Source organism: Belonocnema kinseyi, chromosome 1 (genome assembly GCF_010883055.1).
Source record: "Belonocnema kinseyi isolate 2016_QV_RU_SX_M_011 chromosome 1, B_treatae_v1, whole genome shotgun sequence".
Classification (NCBI taxonomy): domain Eukaryota; kingdom Metazoa; phylum Arthropoda; class Insecta; order Hymenoptera; family Cynipidae; genus Belonocnema; species Belonocnema kinseyi.
This window is the reverse complement of record NC_046657.1, coordinates 171,878,781-171,895,399: the sequence shown is the minus strand read 5'-3', so window position 1 is coordinate 171,895,399 and position 16,619 is coordinate 171,878,781. Positions and strand designations below refer to the sequence as shown.

Genomic DNA, 16,619 nt, shown 5'->3' with positions numbered 1-16,619 from the left:
TGAAATTTTTTTATGCTGCATTTTTTAAAGTAAAGACTTAAAAATATATATACTTAGAGATAATAAATATTAATATTTTTGAACAAATAATGTCTTTATTTAGTTTTGAAAGCATTTTTATTTGGTATTTAAAAGTTTCGAATAAAATCCACTTGGTTTTCTTAGTATGTTGTATTGTTTTTTTAATGTAAACTTTGTGAAATCATTGCAATTTTCGAAAATTTTCAGTTCACAGTGTTGCATTCGGTAGAGAACACTAAATAAACACAAAACTTATTAATAGTTAAAATAGTATTGCTGATAGAACTAATAATATACTTTTTTAACTTCATTGCATTTCTATTTAAAGGGTTTCATTAATTATTTTTTAAATGTTAATTATTTTTAAAAATTAGCTGAAATTTGTATTAAGTTATTTAAATAAATGAACTATGATAATTTTTGTCATAACTTGATGAATTGTAGCCCTAGTTGATTTTCAAGTCAAGTAGGATTTCCAACTAGATTATAATTTTTAGAATATTTTTTTATTTGATTAGAAATTTTGTTTCGTGGCTTTAACGGAATAAAAAAAATGTTAACCATGATTATATAGGAATTTTTTTTGACACACGGAATAGAATGATACTATATATAAGATGAGAAGTTGTTGGTTGTGATAGAACATATTGATTGACCTTTTAATGGCTTGTCTAATTTTCCGTAAGACAGGAACATAACCTTGAAAATTATTGAAAGTGCGTCAACTTTTTTTTTTGAAAAAAGACTTCCTCTATGAGGAAGAAAATTTATTCGACACCTATGAGGTAGCAAAATGATCATAACATGGACATAAACAAATAAACCTATAGTGAATATGTCTATAGTAATCGCCGCGGCATTTTGATTTATATTGTTATTTAATACGAATTTGCATTCTTTTGCAGAAGAAAGAAATGGGAATGGAAAATTGTTGTAAAATTGAACAGACAACTTTCTTGATTGCTTATCACACATAGCTTCTTTGAAAGATATTCCAAAATCATGAAAACAGTTCATGTCACTAGTAGTGAGCCACAGAGCTAAAAATGAAAAATAAATCATAACATTTCGACTGATTCTACTAGGAAAGCATTAAATTGGCATAGCTTATTGTAGGGAACATTAGCTGTTTTCTTATGAACTGACATGACGAATTTTTAAATTTTACATAGGAGGAGTCGATTCTTTAGATTAATAATTAAGCTGCGAATTTGTTTGGATAAATAAAAATTGATAGATTGCAAGTTAAAATTAGATTTCTAATTAGTGAAATAGATATCATTCTTTGAACCATAGAAAATTATTGAAGAATGGAGAAGTGGCAAATGTTTTGTTTATAAAGATATGAAACTTTAAATGCCAATACGAAACAAAAATGATCTTACTACTTTTCAATTTTTAGTCCAAAACATTGATGCTTTCTTTGAATATTTCTTCCTTTACATTTTTATCGATGTGGTCTTCTTCGTCCAAACATTTTTGCTCAGCATTAAGCATTTTTACGAAAGATTTTTTTATATTTACATTATTGTAGCAATATTTATTAACAATTGGAAGAATTTGTTCTTTATCCGTTTGTTCATGAAGCTTTTCTGTCAAGGTTATTCTGAACTCTTTCCTTATAGCAAGTATCATAGATTCTGCTAAACTATTTTCCAGATTATTGAAGAAATGTCTTCCTTTCAGTTCACATTTTTCTTCAAATTCGAGTTTTCTAATCGGGAACCAATTAAGGTTTTCTTCTTTGAAAACCGTTTTCTTATTTATGATTTCTTCATTATCATTAAAAAAATTAATCTCCGGATTTTTATTCGTACACCCTTAGAGGTCGTAGTAGGCCAAATTGTTGAGAGATTGTATTTTTCTTCTCATAATGTCTGTACAACTTTTTACACTCGTTGCTTCGTCCAGACAGTTGAATAATTTTTTAGATTCGCTGGCCAAGAAATTTCTAATGTTTATTCAATTAAAAATATCAAGTAATCCAGTAATTGACACACAATTCAAATTAGAAACGTACAGTCATCAGTAGTGTAGACCAGTGGTAGAATATTTTTAATTTTGTTAAAATTTTGGGCACACATATCTCGTTTCTTTGCAAATTCAAGAATACACAGATCACCATGTTCAACATTATTGGAGTGATCTGAATAAATTAAAAACAAAGAAAATTGAATAAATTATTTGTGAAATTCACAATTTCACGTCAATTAACCTATAATTTAATTTAAACAGATTTACTGTTTATAAGGTGATTGAACATTTAATATATTTTCGAACTTGTTAAACCTCTAATGAAATATTAAAAAATACTTACCAAGAGAATACATCTTGCAAACTACTTTCAACCATTTTTAAATAAATACCTCTTGATAATCGCTTAAGCGGCCTTTCGGGTGAACATAAAGTTTGACTGGGCTCAATAAAAGTGTAAGCTTTGATTTCACAACGTCATCGTCTTAACATTTCTGCGTATCCAGCTGGAGACCATAGTCAAAAGATGCAAGTGCTCTACAAAATATTTAACATATGCCTAAAAAATAGTATACATATTCTAACACCATCTTTGCTATTTAAATGGATTAATGCTGTTTTTAATTAACCGTATACAAATATGACACGTTCCATAATTTTAATTGACATCATTTATATCTAATCGGGTTTTTCTTCACACGACTTTCAAGTTTTATGAATTTTTATTTCCCATATATATAATGATTAACCAAAAATTATGCATCACATTATTTTTGTGTATTCTCCAATTGCTATTTCCCAACATTATTGTTTTTCAGGCCAGGGCCTCTGAAATTTCAGTTGATGTAATTGATATTTTCCTACATTTCAATTTGCCCATAATATTAACTTTTTTGGAATCTTCGGTCATCTTAATATTCATTTACCCATTACTCCTTAACTTGGACCTCTGACATTTTGAATCTGAAGGAAGAAGATTTAAGAGTTTTTTTATTTACTCTTCCGTATGATATTTTATTAAAAGAACTTTCACCCTTCGATAAGAAGTCCCTTCAGTACATGTAGTTGTAGAAAAAATCCTTATCATCTCGTATTAATTTAGATAATGTAAATTTTTCTTCTAGATAAGGTTATGTTGAGTTAAATTTTTAGTTACCATATTAAAAATGCAAAGTTATTAACTGATAAACATCATGTTTATCTTAGTAGTCCTACTAAGATAACGAGGAATTTTTTACAATTTTATGTACAGAATGCGCTTTTGATTGCAGGGAAAAGATGTACCTATTCAAAAAAAAACACACATCACGCACTAGCAGAACGAAAAAATTAACAATTTTCTTCATTTGAAAATAACCTGGTCAAGAAACTTAATACCTTTAACATTTTAAGTCTGAGTTCAGAACTCATTCCTGTGACCCATAACTCTTACCTTTGACTTCTAAAAGTTGGTTCCCTAAATTTGACCTTTGACATTTTTCATCTAATTTATCTCTATACATCTTATTCCTCATTATTTCTTACTGCATAACAAAAAAGACGCTTATTTGATCAAATAATTATTATCAGTACAATATGTATTTTAAAGTATTTCAAGTCCAAGTGAACACATAAAATATAGATTATTTCGATATTTTTTTCAATTTAGCTTCTTATTCATTTAATAAGCTTAATTCTTGCTGATGTTCTTCTTTCAATCTCCTTTTTTCAATTCTATTTCGATCAATTGTTCAGCTGCTCTCATTCTTGATGCTTTTTCTTTCAAAATATCTGATTGTTTTTGTTCCAAGAGAAAAGTTCAAATAATAAATTTATCGAGTTTACCTTTACTAACATCGAACATTTTCAATTTCTCTTTGACCGTCTTTTTGAAAAAAAATAAATAAATTGACAGTACTCTTTTTGTGCCTTACCAGCCACGATTGCATTAAAGAGATTTTTTTCGACCAACTGTGTAAGTGCAAGTTCAACACGCTTCTTTGCCGTTCTTTCATTCAACATCAAGTGAGGTGATAATCAAGCAGCTCCCTGTAACAATTTTGACGAGAGCGGTGCTTTTTGCACAAATATCTGACAAATTTTGATCATAAATGCCCTGCATTTATTTTTAAATTGCATAATGTGTAAATCTGTAATTCTTTTCTCTTTCCGCAATGCTGAAATAGATGTGTTATTTTAAATTCCTATATGAACTGATGAAGCAGGCAAAAGATTTGATTGAAGAGTCAAATCGATTTCTTGTAAATCTCTCATGCTTTTTACTGTAGATAAAATAGTCTTCTTAACGACTCATCATGTCTTTATTCACGATAAATAAATCACTTCTCATAAAAGGTGTTATTGGCCAATCTGTTTGGTGCTTCATTAGGAAAGGCTCCAATTCACTAATAACTGAAAGCATGAAACGGATTTTTGACCTGAGAAAAAAATTTGCCAAAAACTCTTTAATAGTTGCAACATTACTTGTTTTGTCATTACTATCTTCATTTTTATCTGATTTGAGCTTACTGACGTCCTTTGAACATCCTTATCAAGCATATCATCTACTCTTTTCAAAGCTTTGGAATTTCCAAGAAACCTCGTAGCGCAATATTTTTCCGGGAAAAGGTCAGATTGAGTACATTCTGTAGATGCGTCACGGCGACTTGAAAACTTGTAAAAATGATAATACATAAATCGTAAAAATTTATCCATTTTCCAATTGCTTGTTTTGTGCGCAGTTTTGTACCTCCCGTGAACAATATGTAAAATACAATGCCCTATATTTAATAATTGTGGAGCATCCTCACTTACGTTTAAATAAGCTGCGAGGTCTTTCAAAATTTTTTTATTGACATTAGGCCCATCCAGTGAAACTTGTAGAAATTTTTTTATATGGAGCCCATGTTTTTCTAACGCCTCACCTTTGAAAGCAGCAAACAATTTAGCAGCCGTAGCGCGTTGTAAGAAGGTCGAAGTCAGATACCGACTTTCGACATTGATTTTTCCTTCTGGCCAAGAACGTAATATCACATCCATTTGTCCTTTTTTGCAAATTTATTCAAACTTTCGTCAAATGATGCAGTATAAAATTCACAATTCCGCACTATATTCGAGAGTATGTCTGGAAAATGTGGTCACAATTCATAGGTTATCGAATAACTTATTTTGTCCTTTTTAATTGATACTTTTTAGCGATATCACTGTCAAAGAACATCAAATAAAATAATTCACTTTCTTCACCGGAACAACGTGCAGATTTTTTTTATCTTTATGATTGAGTGCCCAGATAATCTCAGCTTTCGTCACGCCGTCTTTTTTTACGTAATGACCTATCGAACTCATCGATTGACCACACTGTCATCATTTTTAAAAGCAATTTTTGGAATGAGATCGGCGGGCGCCGAGGTGAGCGCTGAGGCGGACGCAATTGTTGGTTGCGACGACACTTTTGAGGGTTGCGATGTTGTTAGTGAATCACGAAATTTTAGGCTTATCGCATGGTTATATACAAGCCCCTCGTGCTTCGATCCGTTCGCATGTGATTGTACAGCGCATATTCCCATAGTAGCTATATTGATATGCGAGTTACAAAATTTACAATATGCAAAAGATGAACCCATTGTTGAATATACAAGCCATGGAGAGAATTCTGGACTTCTAATATTATCAAGCCACACATCTTGAAACGTGCAATTTTGGTTGGTGACTCGACGTTTCCCCATTTTAACTCACGTACACACGTATAAAACCATCAACAGCGCGTCAAACACGCACTTCGAGCATGCAACTCAGATGGAAGTTCGCTATGTAAAATTCGAAATGGCAGAGCAGGCCGCACGCACCTCGAGCATGCGACTCGGGCAGAAATCAATAAGCAACTGGACTAAAAATGTTTACTCGCGTCCGTTTGCAGGTTCAACCAAGTATAGACTGGAAGAACCGTTAGACACCCTGCTTTTGCTTAATCCTTAGCACTCCACATTTCTTCTTTTTGTCATATTCCCTGTTCATTACATCATCCACCACACTTTACATTTCACTGTTCTTCTCTGCTTTCTTCTTCACCTTATTCCAGCACCAAATTGTGTCACCTATTTTGGCCATTAGCTTTTCTGTTCGAACGTTAAATCCATCGGCCGCAAGCTTCGCCTTCTCCTTGCTCAGCCAGTCCTGTACTATTTCTTCTCTTTCCGTTGCATCCTCTTCCACCCATAATCAAGAGCCCTTCAGTTTTACACTTGCTCTCAGTATCTTAGCTCTGTTCTCCGCTATTCTCAACTTTAGCATGCTTCCACCGCCCAGCACTCTTACATTTTATCCTCACCACTCTCTTTCTTCTTTCTCCGTTTTCCACTCTGTCGCGCTCAGTTATCTTGGTTTCTCTATGTTTCTTCCTCCTCACCCGTCAGGCATCCGACGTCACAACCCCTCATACGTTTTTCCTCCTTTTTGTTCTCAATTTCCCGCGCCTTTTCTTTACCCGCTCCTGTGCTTCGGCCGAAGTATAACATCAAAATTTTATTTTTCCTTTTTTCCATCTTGGCCCTAAACTCTTTCTTTTCTTTCCTTAGATATGTTGCTGCTTTCACTTTTTCCAACTCCCTCTCTTGCAATCCCTTCACCAAATACTTCCTCAACGCTGTTGATGTTTCCGCTCATCTTTTTATTTTCCTTCGAGCCTTACCACCACAAATCGTTTTTACAATTAATTTCACCACCCCCGTTTCTCTTAGTTCCGGTCTTCTAACTTTGCCTCTTTAGTCAAGGGCACAGTTTTCTTCCCTTCCCCTACCAGGTGTCTCCCTTCTCGGTCTTTCTGTTCGGTAAATTAAAATAACCTATCATTTAACAAGTGCTATTTTCCGCATTAATTTATACTTTACTACCTCTTCTCCTTCAGTGATTTCACTTTCATAAGACCAAATCACCGCTCTTCTCCTTTTTATCAACTCCTTTTCCACTTCCGTCTTTTTCGTGCTCCTGTTCACTTCTAAAATCATCAAGTTTGCCCTGGCACTTCTTACACGTCTATCTATTTTATTAGAGTTGATCTCGGACATTGATTTTATTAATCCTAGTTTAATTATTGCCCTAATAATGGCAAATGAAAATTTGGATAAATCAAATTGTATGACAAACCACTATTTAATAAAGAAATTTTCGCTCTAACAAAAGTTATGACAAATCATTAATTTTTTGTAGTAGCCGTACAAATGGAGCGTGTTCTGCTGCTAGTGGATTTAACCTAAACTCTATCTTTTCAAGCGATGTGTGTGGACCTGCATATATAATATTGGACCTTTCAGTATAACAGTGGTGTTAGGGTATCAGGTCCAAAAGTATATACTAGAGAAGGCAAGTTTAACGAACTTCTTTGCAGCTCGCATTTTACTTTATATATGAATATTTTAAGGATAAATTTTTTAAGACAAACTCGTTTGGTGCAGGGCTGTTCATATACTGACTGAGCAACCTTTTCATAATTCGCGTTTGATTGGCAAATTGGACCAATTTACTTTCTATACGATGCAAGTAATAATTAATAAAAGGCAGGGGATTTCTGAACCTAGCTTGACGCGCAGAATATATATTTCATAAACAATATTTATTTGTAAGAACTATGTATATTCATTTATATTTTATATATTATTAATATTAATAATTGCCATTTCGAATTACTCATAAATAAAAAGTGTCTCAGTAACTGCCGTTATACTTTTTTATCTCATGTATTTGAAAGCTTTTTATATGTAATAGATTCTAATAAAATAACTAGTAGAAAATTAAATGAAAATCTCTTCAACAAAATTTACAATATTTCTGCATGCAGAAAAAGAGATTCTTTTCTCAAAGTAGTTTTCGATAATCTTTGCTGTGGTCACATCGATGTACAGAAGAAAACTGAACACTCATAATATTTAAATATTCCTCTACAATAAATGTTAATTTATTTATTCAGATCTTCTATTTTATCATTCAATTGTTTTTTTAATGTTTACTTGTTTAACAAAAATTCTGTCATCCCTATAAAATTGGACCTTGAAATATCTCCTGGGTCACGTATGACCCAAAAGAACGGCGGAGTGTAAAATGAATTATTTAATGATTGTTTGATTATTTTCTACTTAACGGTAATTAAAAAATTCTTATATTCTGTCTAGTATATCTTGAAAATTTATTCGCATCAAGGAAGATAAATAAACAGAAGTTACTTTAACTGAATATTTTTGGTACTGCCATTGCAGCTCCCTTATGGTCGTGATACCTCTCCTCCTTATCCTTTTCCTAAGCAGTGATGTTAAAGTCGGCCGGAGCCGCGAATTCGCTCAAGAATTGACTCAATCTTCCTCGGAGATTTCGGCAGGGCAGTGTCGCTGCCAACGCCGTAAGAGCAACGAAGATGGTGATAAAGCACTCTTAGGGCCGCATTATGTCTGTAGAAATACGTAATTACTGAGTGTGCGGAACACCCAAATAGTATAGGTCCGTCCACTTAGCGTCGCCACCAAGCCAAATTGAAGAATGAAATACACCATATTTGTTTGGCTTTTTTCTGCAAATTGTATGCTAAACAAAAATTTTTTTTGCTCTTTAAATTACCGAGAAAAGGATGGCGTCGCTAGCACGACGTCCACTCCGCGCCGCCACCTATACAAACTCACTAAAAATTATTATTATGAGATGAACGATTAGGGGATATTTTTTTCTTTTTTTGCTTTCTGATGAGATAGATTATTAGAGAAAAGAAGAGAAGAACTATCCCTAAGTCGTACACACCTCCCCTCGTTATCAAAAACGTTCTACAAATGTAAGAAGAAACTTTAAACGACGTAAAGATGTTCCAGAACTTTACATTAATTATTTAATGCTCCAAAATTTATCCCTCTGATAATTTCCCCCGAAAACTACCTTTTCACGTAAATGTGTGTAACGGAGCTTACATATACTTATATTAAACGTATAAAAAAAATTATGTTCAGTCAATACTTATAGCGGTTACTTTTGCTTTTTTTGCTCACCGGTAAAGTATAATACGTGCCCCAAAAAACTACCTCCAAGTCATACATGTCTACCATTCGTCATCAAAAACATTTTGAAAGTGGGTAACTCACCTTGAACATGATTTAGAATACCAAAGTAACCCTTGGAAATTTCCGCCTCATTATAATTTTCACAAAAAACTACTCTTCCGCCTAAATGTATGCAGCGGCACTTATATAGGTATGCAAAAAGCATTACAAAAATAAAATTAAAGCTGTGGAACTTATATATGTATGTAAAAAGTATTCAAAATAATAAAATTCAGAAACCACCGTTAGTAGATATTTTTAAATCTTTTATACTCTCTGAGGACATAATATAATACAAAAACTACCCCTAACTCATAAATATCTACACCTTGAGTTGAAAAAACGTTTTAAAATTGGGAAACTCACCTTGAACAATGTAAAGATGATCTAGAACTTCAAATCAATTACTTGACTCTTAAAAATGTTCTCCTTATTATAGTTTTCTGAAAAAACTATCCATCCACGTGAATGTATGCAGTGAAACTTATATATGTCCGCATAAAGCATAAAAAATAATAAAATTTAGAAAACATTGTTAGTGGTTATTTTTTTTTATCTTTCTTTGCTCTTCGATTACACATGATACGTGCCCCTAAAACCACCCCGAAGTCAAACATGCCCACCCCAAGTCAATAAAAGCATTTTAAAAGAGGACAAACCACATTGAACAATGGAAAGATGATATATAAGTTCTGCTGCACACATTCGAGTGAAAGGGTAGCTTTTTGGGAAAATTATAATGAAGGGGGAATTTTCAAGATTCAAGTAATTACTTGACAGTTCCAAATCATCTTTACATTGTTTAATGAGGTTTTTCCCTTTTCCAAACATTTTTTATCACGAGTGGTAGGTATATAGCTTCTTGTATGTATTTTTTTGGGACATGTCTTATAGTATATCGAATAGTAAAAAAAAAAGTATCCGCTATCAATGTTTGCTAAATATTATTGTTTTGATATGTTTAAAATAAGTATATGTAAGTTCCGCCACATACATTTACGTGGAAGGGTTGTTTTCGGGGGAAATTATAAGAAGGATAAATTTTGGAGTTTTAAGTAATTAATTTAAACTTGTGAAACATCTTTACGTTTTTTAAGCTTTCTTCCTACACTTTTAGAACATTTTTAATCATGAGGGGTGGTTTTTACGACTAAGAAGTAGTTTTTTGGGAAACCTATTATATGTCATCGGAGAGCCAGAAAAAAAAGAAAATCTCCCCTACTGGTTCATCTCGCTATAATGATTTTTAGTGAATTTTCATAGTTGGCGGCGCTGAGTGGACATCGCACTACTGCCTTCACCTTTTCTTCGGAAGTTTAAAGAGAAGAGAAAAATTTTTTTTGCATAAAATTAACGAAAAAAGGCCAAGAATATGGCGTATTCCATTTTTCAATTTTCCTTGGTGGCGGCGCTTAGTGGATGGACCTAGATAGTCTGTGTTCTATGTACTCATCGTGTGCATGACACGCTCTGCACCTATCGCTGGGAACTTCTTGACATAAGATGCGGTCACGGTATACTATGGTGGAAATGATACCCTCCTGGCACACGAAAATGAAACTGTCTGTACCTGAATTAAGCCCTGATGATATGAGATTATCACTCACTTACAATATTAACTTAGAATAGTTTGCAACCGTGAAAAATTCAAATCTTTGAATTTTTCCATTGTGGACGCTAGAGAAGGGTTTGCAGTAGGGTGGCAGCGGTGGGAGTTCCCGGAGTGGTGCAGATACTCAGGCGTTTTTGCCGCAGCACTAAGGTGCTCCAATGATTTCATTCATTCATAGTCAGGCCTAGCAAACTCTCCATGGGTATTGGGAATGGGGTTCGTCCATTTCGCCGTGTGGTGAAAAAATCAGAACTAGAAAGAATAAGCAGAATTTAAGACTCATTTTAGATTTTCAAAAAAGGGTTTTTACAATTATCTTGTGGAGTATAAAACATTTACTAAATAGTTTAAAAAGGTATTTATCGAAAAAAGTGGGTTTAGATCAAATTTCCACCGCATATATCCCGTGCAGTGAAAAAAGGTTCTTCTTTGAGAATTTTTTTTTGCTCCAAATCAAGCAATTGTTTAACCTTACCGTTATTTGGCCACGCTCAATGCATTATAAGCATAAATAACCTTTATTTAATTTCTTATTTTTATTATTCAATAATTGTAAAATGTATCATCAACATTCTATCTGCTCTTTCTAGTTCTAAAAATGAACCGCTGTCTCCCGAATCTTAGCTTTTCTCCAACGTCCGCGCTATTTAAAGAACATTTCAGAATACAATATCAGTACCTAGGTTAACTGCGATTTTTTTTATAAAATAAATTTAGTTGTCCACAAATATATGCTTCTTCTGAGATTTATGCAGATATAGCTATATAGCTGAGTATAATTTTTAACATTTTTTATTTTAAATTAGAAGAATTCTTTATTATAGACTACCAGGGTTGTGGGATGTACAAATTCAAATTTCAAAATGAGGACCATTATTAGACAATTCGTTGTTTGATAATATTCAAGAATACAAAACTATTTATAACGTGACTCACGTACTTTCATTATTTTTTAAAAATAAAAATTGATAACCATTTCACCCTCCATCAATTTGTTGACAAATCTTATGTGAATGAAGTAGGTATCAGGGGTCCACAATTCGATAGTCTTAATCTCACAATTTCAATTGCTGCTTTCGTTTCATTGCTAGAATTGCTGAATTCGTTTTGTGCACAAGAAAAAAGCCCAGCATAATATCTGAAATTAATAATTGTAGTTACTAAATGAAAGTTTTACATTATTTATGAGTAAGTGCTTATATTTCAATAAATTTAATTGTTTTTTTTAAATTGTCAATGTTTTCCAGTCATTAGAAAATCAGATTGTCAGTGGAAAATTTTTGTGCGCAGAATATGTTATTGAAAAACTACTTTTCATACAAATATTGTTGCATTCTTAGAGAATATCTAGCTTTAATTAAAATTCATGATTTTTTATAAACTTGAAAAAATAAAAAATTTCGTGATTCAAATTAAGAAAAGCATTGAAAAATAAGAAAATTCACCTGCACTGTTTTTCTGTATAAACATGTGGAATACTTAGCAGGACAAAAAAATTCGACACTTCATCTTCTGGCTTCTCAAGTTTTTCGTAACAGTTTTCCAAACTCCTGAAAGTGCCTGCAGGATCCCTGAATGCCAATTCTCCTAAATAGAAAAAATTGATATCTACTCAATTGCCTATATACTGCAATACTCGAATTTAATAAAAGTGTTTGGATTTTTGTTTTTTATTTATCATAAATTGCATTAAAAATTAAATCATATATTTTATAACTTTGGTGCAAATATAGTACATTAAATTATTTAATTGATTTTTATACGTGAATATGAATTTAAAAAAAATAAAACTCACCCATTAGCATTTTGTCGCAGAATGCCTGAACAGCTGTTTGAGCCAAGTTTCGTTTAGCCTTAAAATTTATTCTGTCCGCATCATGAAAGCAAAACTGAATAGAATCTATAATTCTTTCAAATGAGGATTGCAAAGTGTAATTTGAGTAGCAATGTTTTCGTACACAATTGAATACTTCATCTGGAAAAGCTTTTGAGTTTGTGAAATTCTTTTTTACACTACAAGACATAAAAAGGTCAAAGACATGAAAATTTGCATGTTGGGTAGTTTTTCTTAAATTAATTCCTTTCGATTCACAAATTCGTAATAATTCTGGAATGGTGAAGTTGAATCGCCCTTTTGCCACATCCAGTATTGCAGATCGTGTATCTATAATGAAATAAAAAAATAAAATTAATAAAAAATGTAATAATTGTGTAACCAATTAGTAAAAATTTGCTACAAAATTGGTATATAAAATTGATTCCACAAAAAATATACTAGTAATTTTATGAATAATATAAATACCTGTAGCAGTGTCATTTTTATCTTGACACCCAGTGAATATCTTTCTATTTTTTATCCACCTTTCGTACAATTTTATTGATGAATTTTTACACCATTTTATAACATCCTCTTGACAGCTCCAAATTTTCGAAAGCATTCTAAGAAAAAATTAAGTGATGTGCGTAATTTGTTAAATCTATTTTAATGATAAGGTTGAATTCACTAGAATTAAGTTCAGAATTAATGTTTAATTCCTTTAAGTCTCATTGAATTCTTTTTTATTTCATCAAATTCGATTAGATTGGCAGAAACTTTTATTGTCGAATGTATTCAACTATCAGAACGTTCATTTTTCTTTAATTTCTTGTATTTATTGGAATTCAGTTAAATCGAATTTTTTTAGGCTGCGTTTGATGACGCGGAAATCATACATTTTTGTATTTTCCTATATTAAACTTAGAAACGCACGTTAAAACCTTTATTTCACTGACTTCACGTTGACTTAATTTGATTATTTAGTGGAATTCATTTGAATGTCTTTGAATGAATTAAACTGTTTTAATGTAATTTAATTAATTTTGAATTAGTTTTAAATACATTGCGCTAAGCCCATGTTATTTTGCATATTTGGATATTTGGATATTAGAATATTATTCGACCGCGGGAGCTTGAAAATAGTTTTTTTTTTAAATTCAGGTATAACTAATTCCTGTTTACCATATATCGAATACTAAAAAAGCGTTTGTTTAGAAGTGGTTTATATTTTAGTTCAGATATTTCAAAAAACCATATTTCGAATACTGAAAAAGCGGTGGTTTAGAAGTGGTTTCTTTTTTAGTTCAGAGATCCAATACTGGGGGCGACTCCTAAAAAAAGGTCATTGGATAAAAGGAAAAACTGTTTCTAAGGAGTATAAACTAAAAAGGACTATAAAGGACTATAAAGGACTTCAAATTTTGATTAAAAAAAAAAATAATTAAAAATAAAACATTCTGTTTCGTGGTCTAACTAGGCAAGTTACAAAAAAAGATAAATTAGAAAAAATGGCGCATTAAAAAAAATACAAATTGGTTAATCACGTTTTAATAGGATGCGTAATTTATGCTTTATTCATAAGAAAACAACACAAAAAGTAACACAAAAATTGAATTTTTGGGGCAAAATACACAAACTACGAAAATAATAAATAGAAGAATATAATGAATTGTATTAATATAAATTGATTGAAATGATACATTTTTCGGGATAACTGAGAATAATATTTATAGCAAAATTAGGAACAAAAATATTAAATTATTCATTATAAAAAAAATTTCTACTTTATTTTGCAATAACTGAATAAGCAATCCCGGGCCGAGATGAAAAAATAAATTTAATATGTATGTGAGATAATAGTGTTGAACGTAATGTAGAAAAGTTCGCATTTTGGAAAAAATCGAGGGCGAAGCACAAGCTACGCGATGAGAATGTGTTCGTCAAAGCCGAAGGAACTTTAACAAAAGTTAATTCGCAATAACCAAATTACAGTAAATTATAGCAAAATATAGTTATATTTTACTATTTCCATAATAATGAAATATGTCCTTTGGTCCGAACTCTTGAAATGTAAGATAATAACTTGTATTAGGGAAAATTTCGACTAATAAGTAGTAATTTTAATATAAAAATTGAATTTAAACTTAACAATTACTAAAACAATTAAATACAGCCGATAATTAGTCGCGATTTTGTAAAAAATTAAATGAGTTGCCCCCTTTCAGATTTGTAAGCCGAAATGTAGTCATACTTTTTACATAAATAAGTTGATCTGGAAAATCCCTTAAGGTACGTATAGGCGTCATCGAAAGTTAAAATATTTAAAAATCAATATATTAACGAGAATCCAAAACATGCATTAGGGAATTTCATTAGAATAATATGTGTGAGAAGAAATTAGAGGACACTTTTTACATTACTGGTATTACTTATAGGAGTACAAGTGTAAATCGTGGATATTATTTGATATTTTTCGCATTCTTTCCATTGCAATCTAACATATATTTATTTGTTTTAACAATATAATTTTTTTGGGGCGCCTTGGCATGGCTTAGGGGGCGCCAACCAAGGGGGCGCAGCAGGGAAACCCCGGCTGCGCTCCATTCCAATCCGCCACTGCCTATACAGGAACTTACATAGGTTCCTGTATTAGACCCTATATAAATGCGCATTAGTTTTTCTTTAATCGTAAAAAGGAAGAAGAAAAAGAAATGATAAGAACAAGGCAATAAGAAACAGTATCTTTCAATTTTCATGCAGATTATGAATTATGTTGATATAAATTTATTGAAATGATACATGTTTCAGCGCAGCTTATTTTAAATTTCCTTGTTCTTAATTCTAATAATTTAATTTTAATATGGATTTATTAAAACACTTCGAAAAATAATTTTAAATTATTTTGAGTGTTGCCAAAGCTAAAAAATATTCGGTAATGGTCTTCATTTGAGAGTGACTGTACAAATTTTAAAATATTTTAGCTTCGCTTCAAAGTCTATTTGATTAAAAAAATGTCACATTTAAGATTTCTTTATTTAATAAAATTGTAATAGAAAAAAATATTTTATTATTTATATTATTGTATCGCGGTAAAATTTCAGCCATAACCACGTCTCACAACCGTGAGATAGGTGGTTACAGTCTGTAAAGGAATCAATACGACGATCCAGCAAAAGCCTCGTGGACCCTAAGAACACGGAGCGACCCAAGGACAACCGCCTTCTGCATTTTTCCCGCAAGTGTTCTAGCATATTGTTGACACGCAGGGATACTTTTTAGGCTATTAGCAAGTGAAAGCTTGGCACCTCCAAGAGCGCCGATGATAAGGACGATCAGTTTAACAGAATATCCCGGGTACAATCGTTGCAACTCCCTTATAAGGTCTCGATACCTTTCTTTCGTCTCATTCACCTTGGCTATGATGTTTTTGTCAGCTGGTGCTGAAAATTCGATAACGAACATGGTTCGCTTCTCGAAGTCAAGAAGAACCATGTCAGGCCTCGAGTGAGCAACAGAAACAATTGTCGAGAATATAAAGTTCCAGTATATACGGCACTTCCCATTCTCGACAATTGACTCAATTTCCCTAGGAGCATTTAGAGGAGCGATATTAAGGTGAATGCCGTAGGAGTGACAGAGATGGTAATAAAGTACTCTTAGTGCCGCATTGTGCCTTTGAATGAAGGCCCTGCAACTATCATCGGAAATGTCTTGGCTCAAAATGTGACGACGGTATGTTAAGGTGGAAATTACACCGTCTTGGCATGCAAAAATGAAACCCTCTGTACCAGACTTCAATCCGGGCGATTTAAGGAAAGCAAACGTTAGCTCACAAGACATTGACTGATCCTTCACATTTCTGTGGAAGAAACCGTGCATCCTCTTATCGAGGAGCTGTTCACGAAAGTTTTTCTCTTGTGCTTTCTTAATCCGAGCTTTCAGGAGTGAGTAATCGAGATAGATAAGATTTGATTCATTTTGCTCACCCCTAATACTGAAGTCAAGTCCGAGTGTTTCAGCAGCCTCCTCCGCTGTTTTGTACAAAATGCTCCTTTGCCCACTTCTTCGTGATTCCTGACCATTTTAAGAAGAGGGTCTCTTCCATTTGCAACTCTATGTGCTGTACCCAGAATAATCCTGTTGT

The 16,619-nt window shown here is 32.3% G+C and overlaps 2 protein-coding genes across 7 annotated transcripts in view; both read right to left on the bottom strand.

The window, feature by feature from the left end:
• LOC117182804 overlaps positions 1 to 859 on the bottom strand; it is a 28,870-nt gene extending 28,011 nt beyond the window's left edge. For 3 of the 4 annotated variants that reach the window (XR_004468338.1, XR_004468337.1, XM_033375922.1), the window contains exon 1: positions 678 to 857. The gene's annotated coding sequence lies outside the window, so the exon portion shown is untranslated. Of the gene's footprint in view, positions 1 to 677 lie in introns of all 4 variants that reach the window. The other variant, XR_004468339.1, reaches the window with a different exon arrangement.
• Positions 860 to 11,447: 10,588 nt separating this feature from the next.
• The window catches only part of LOC117182780, a 9,274-nt gene continuing 4,102 nt past the window's right edge, over positions 11,448 to 16,619 (bottom strand). Inside the window, exons 4-7 of one of the 3 annotated variants that reach the window (XM_033375889.1) lie at positions 12,962 to 13,098; positions 12,455 to 12,823; positions 12,105 to 12,267; positions 11,448 to 11,797 (exon numbers count right to left, since the gene is read on the bottom strand). In XM_033375889.1, coding sequence (XP_033231780.1) covers positions 11,665 to 11,797; positions 12,105 to 12,267; positions 12,455 to 12,823; positions 12,962 to 13,098 — 802 coding nt within the window. In that variant the 3' untranslated portion in view covers positions 11,448 to 11,664. The remainder of the gene's footprint in view (positions 11,798 to 12,104; positions 12,268 to 12,454; positions 12,824 to 12,961; positions 13,099 to 16,619) is intronic. The other 2 variants (XM_033375896.1, XM_033375904.1) reach the window with 2 other exon arrangements.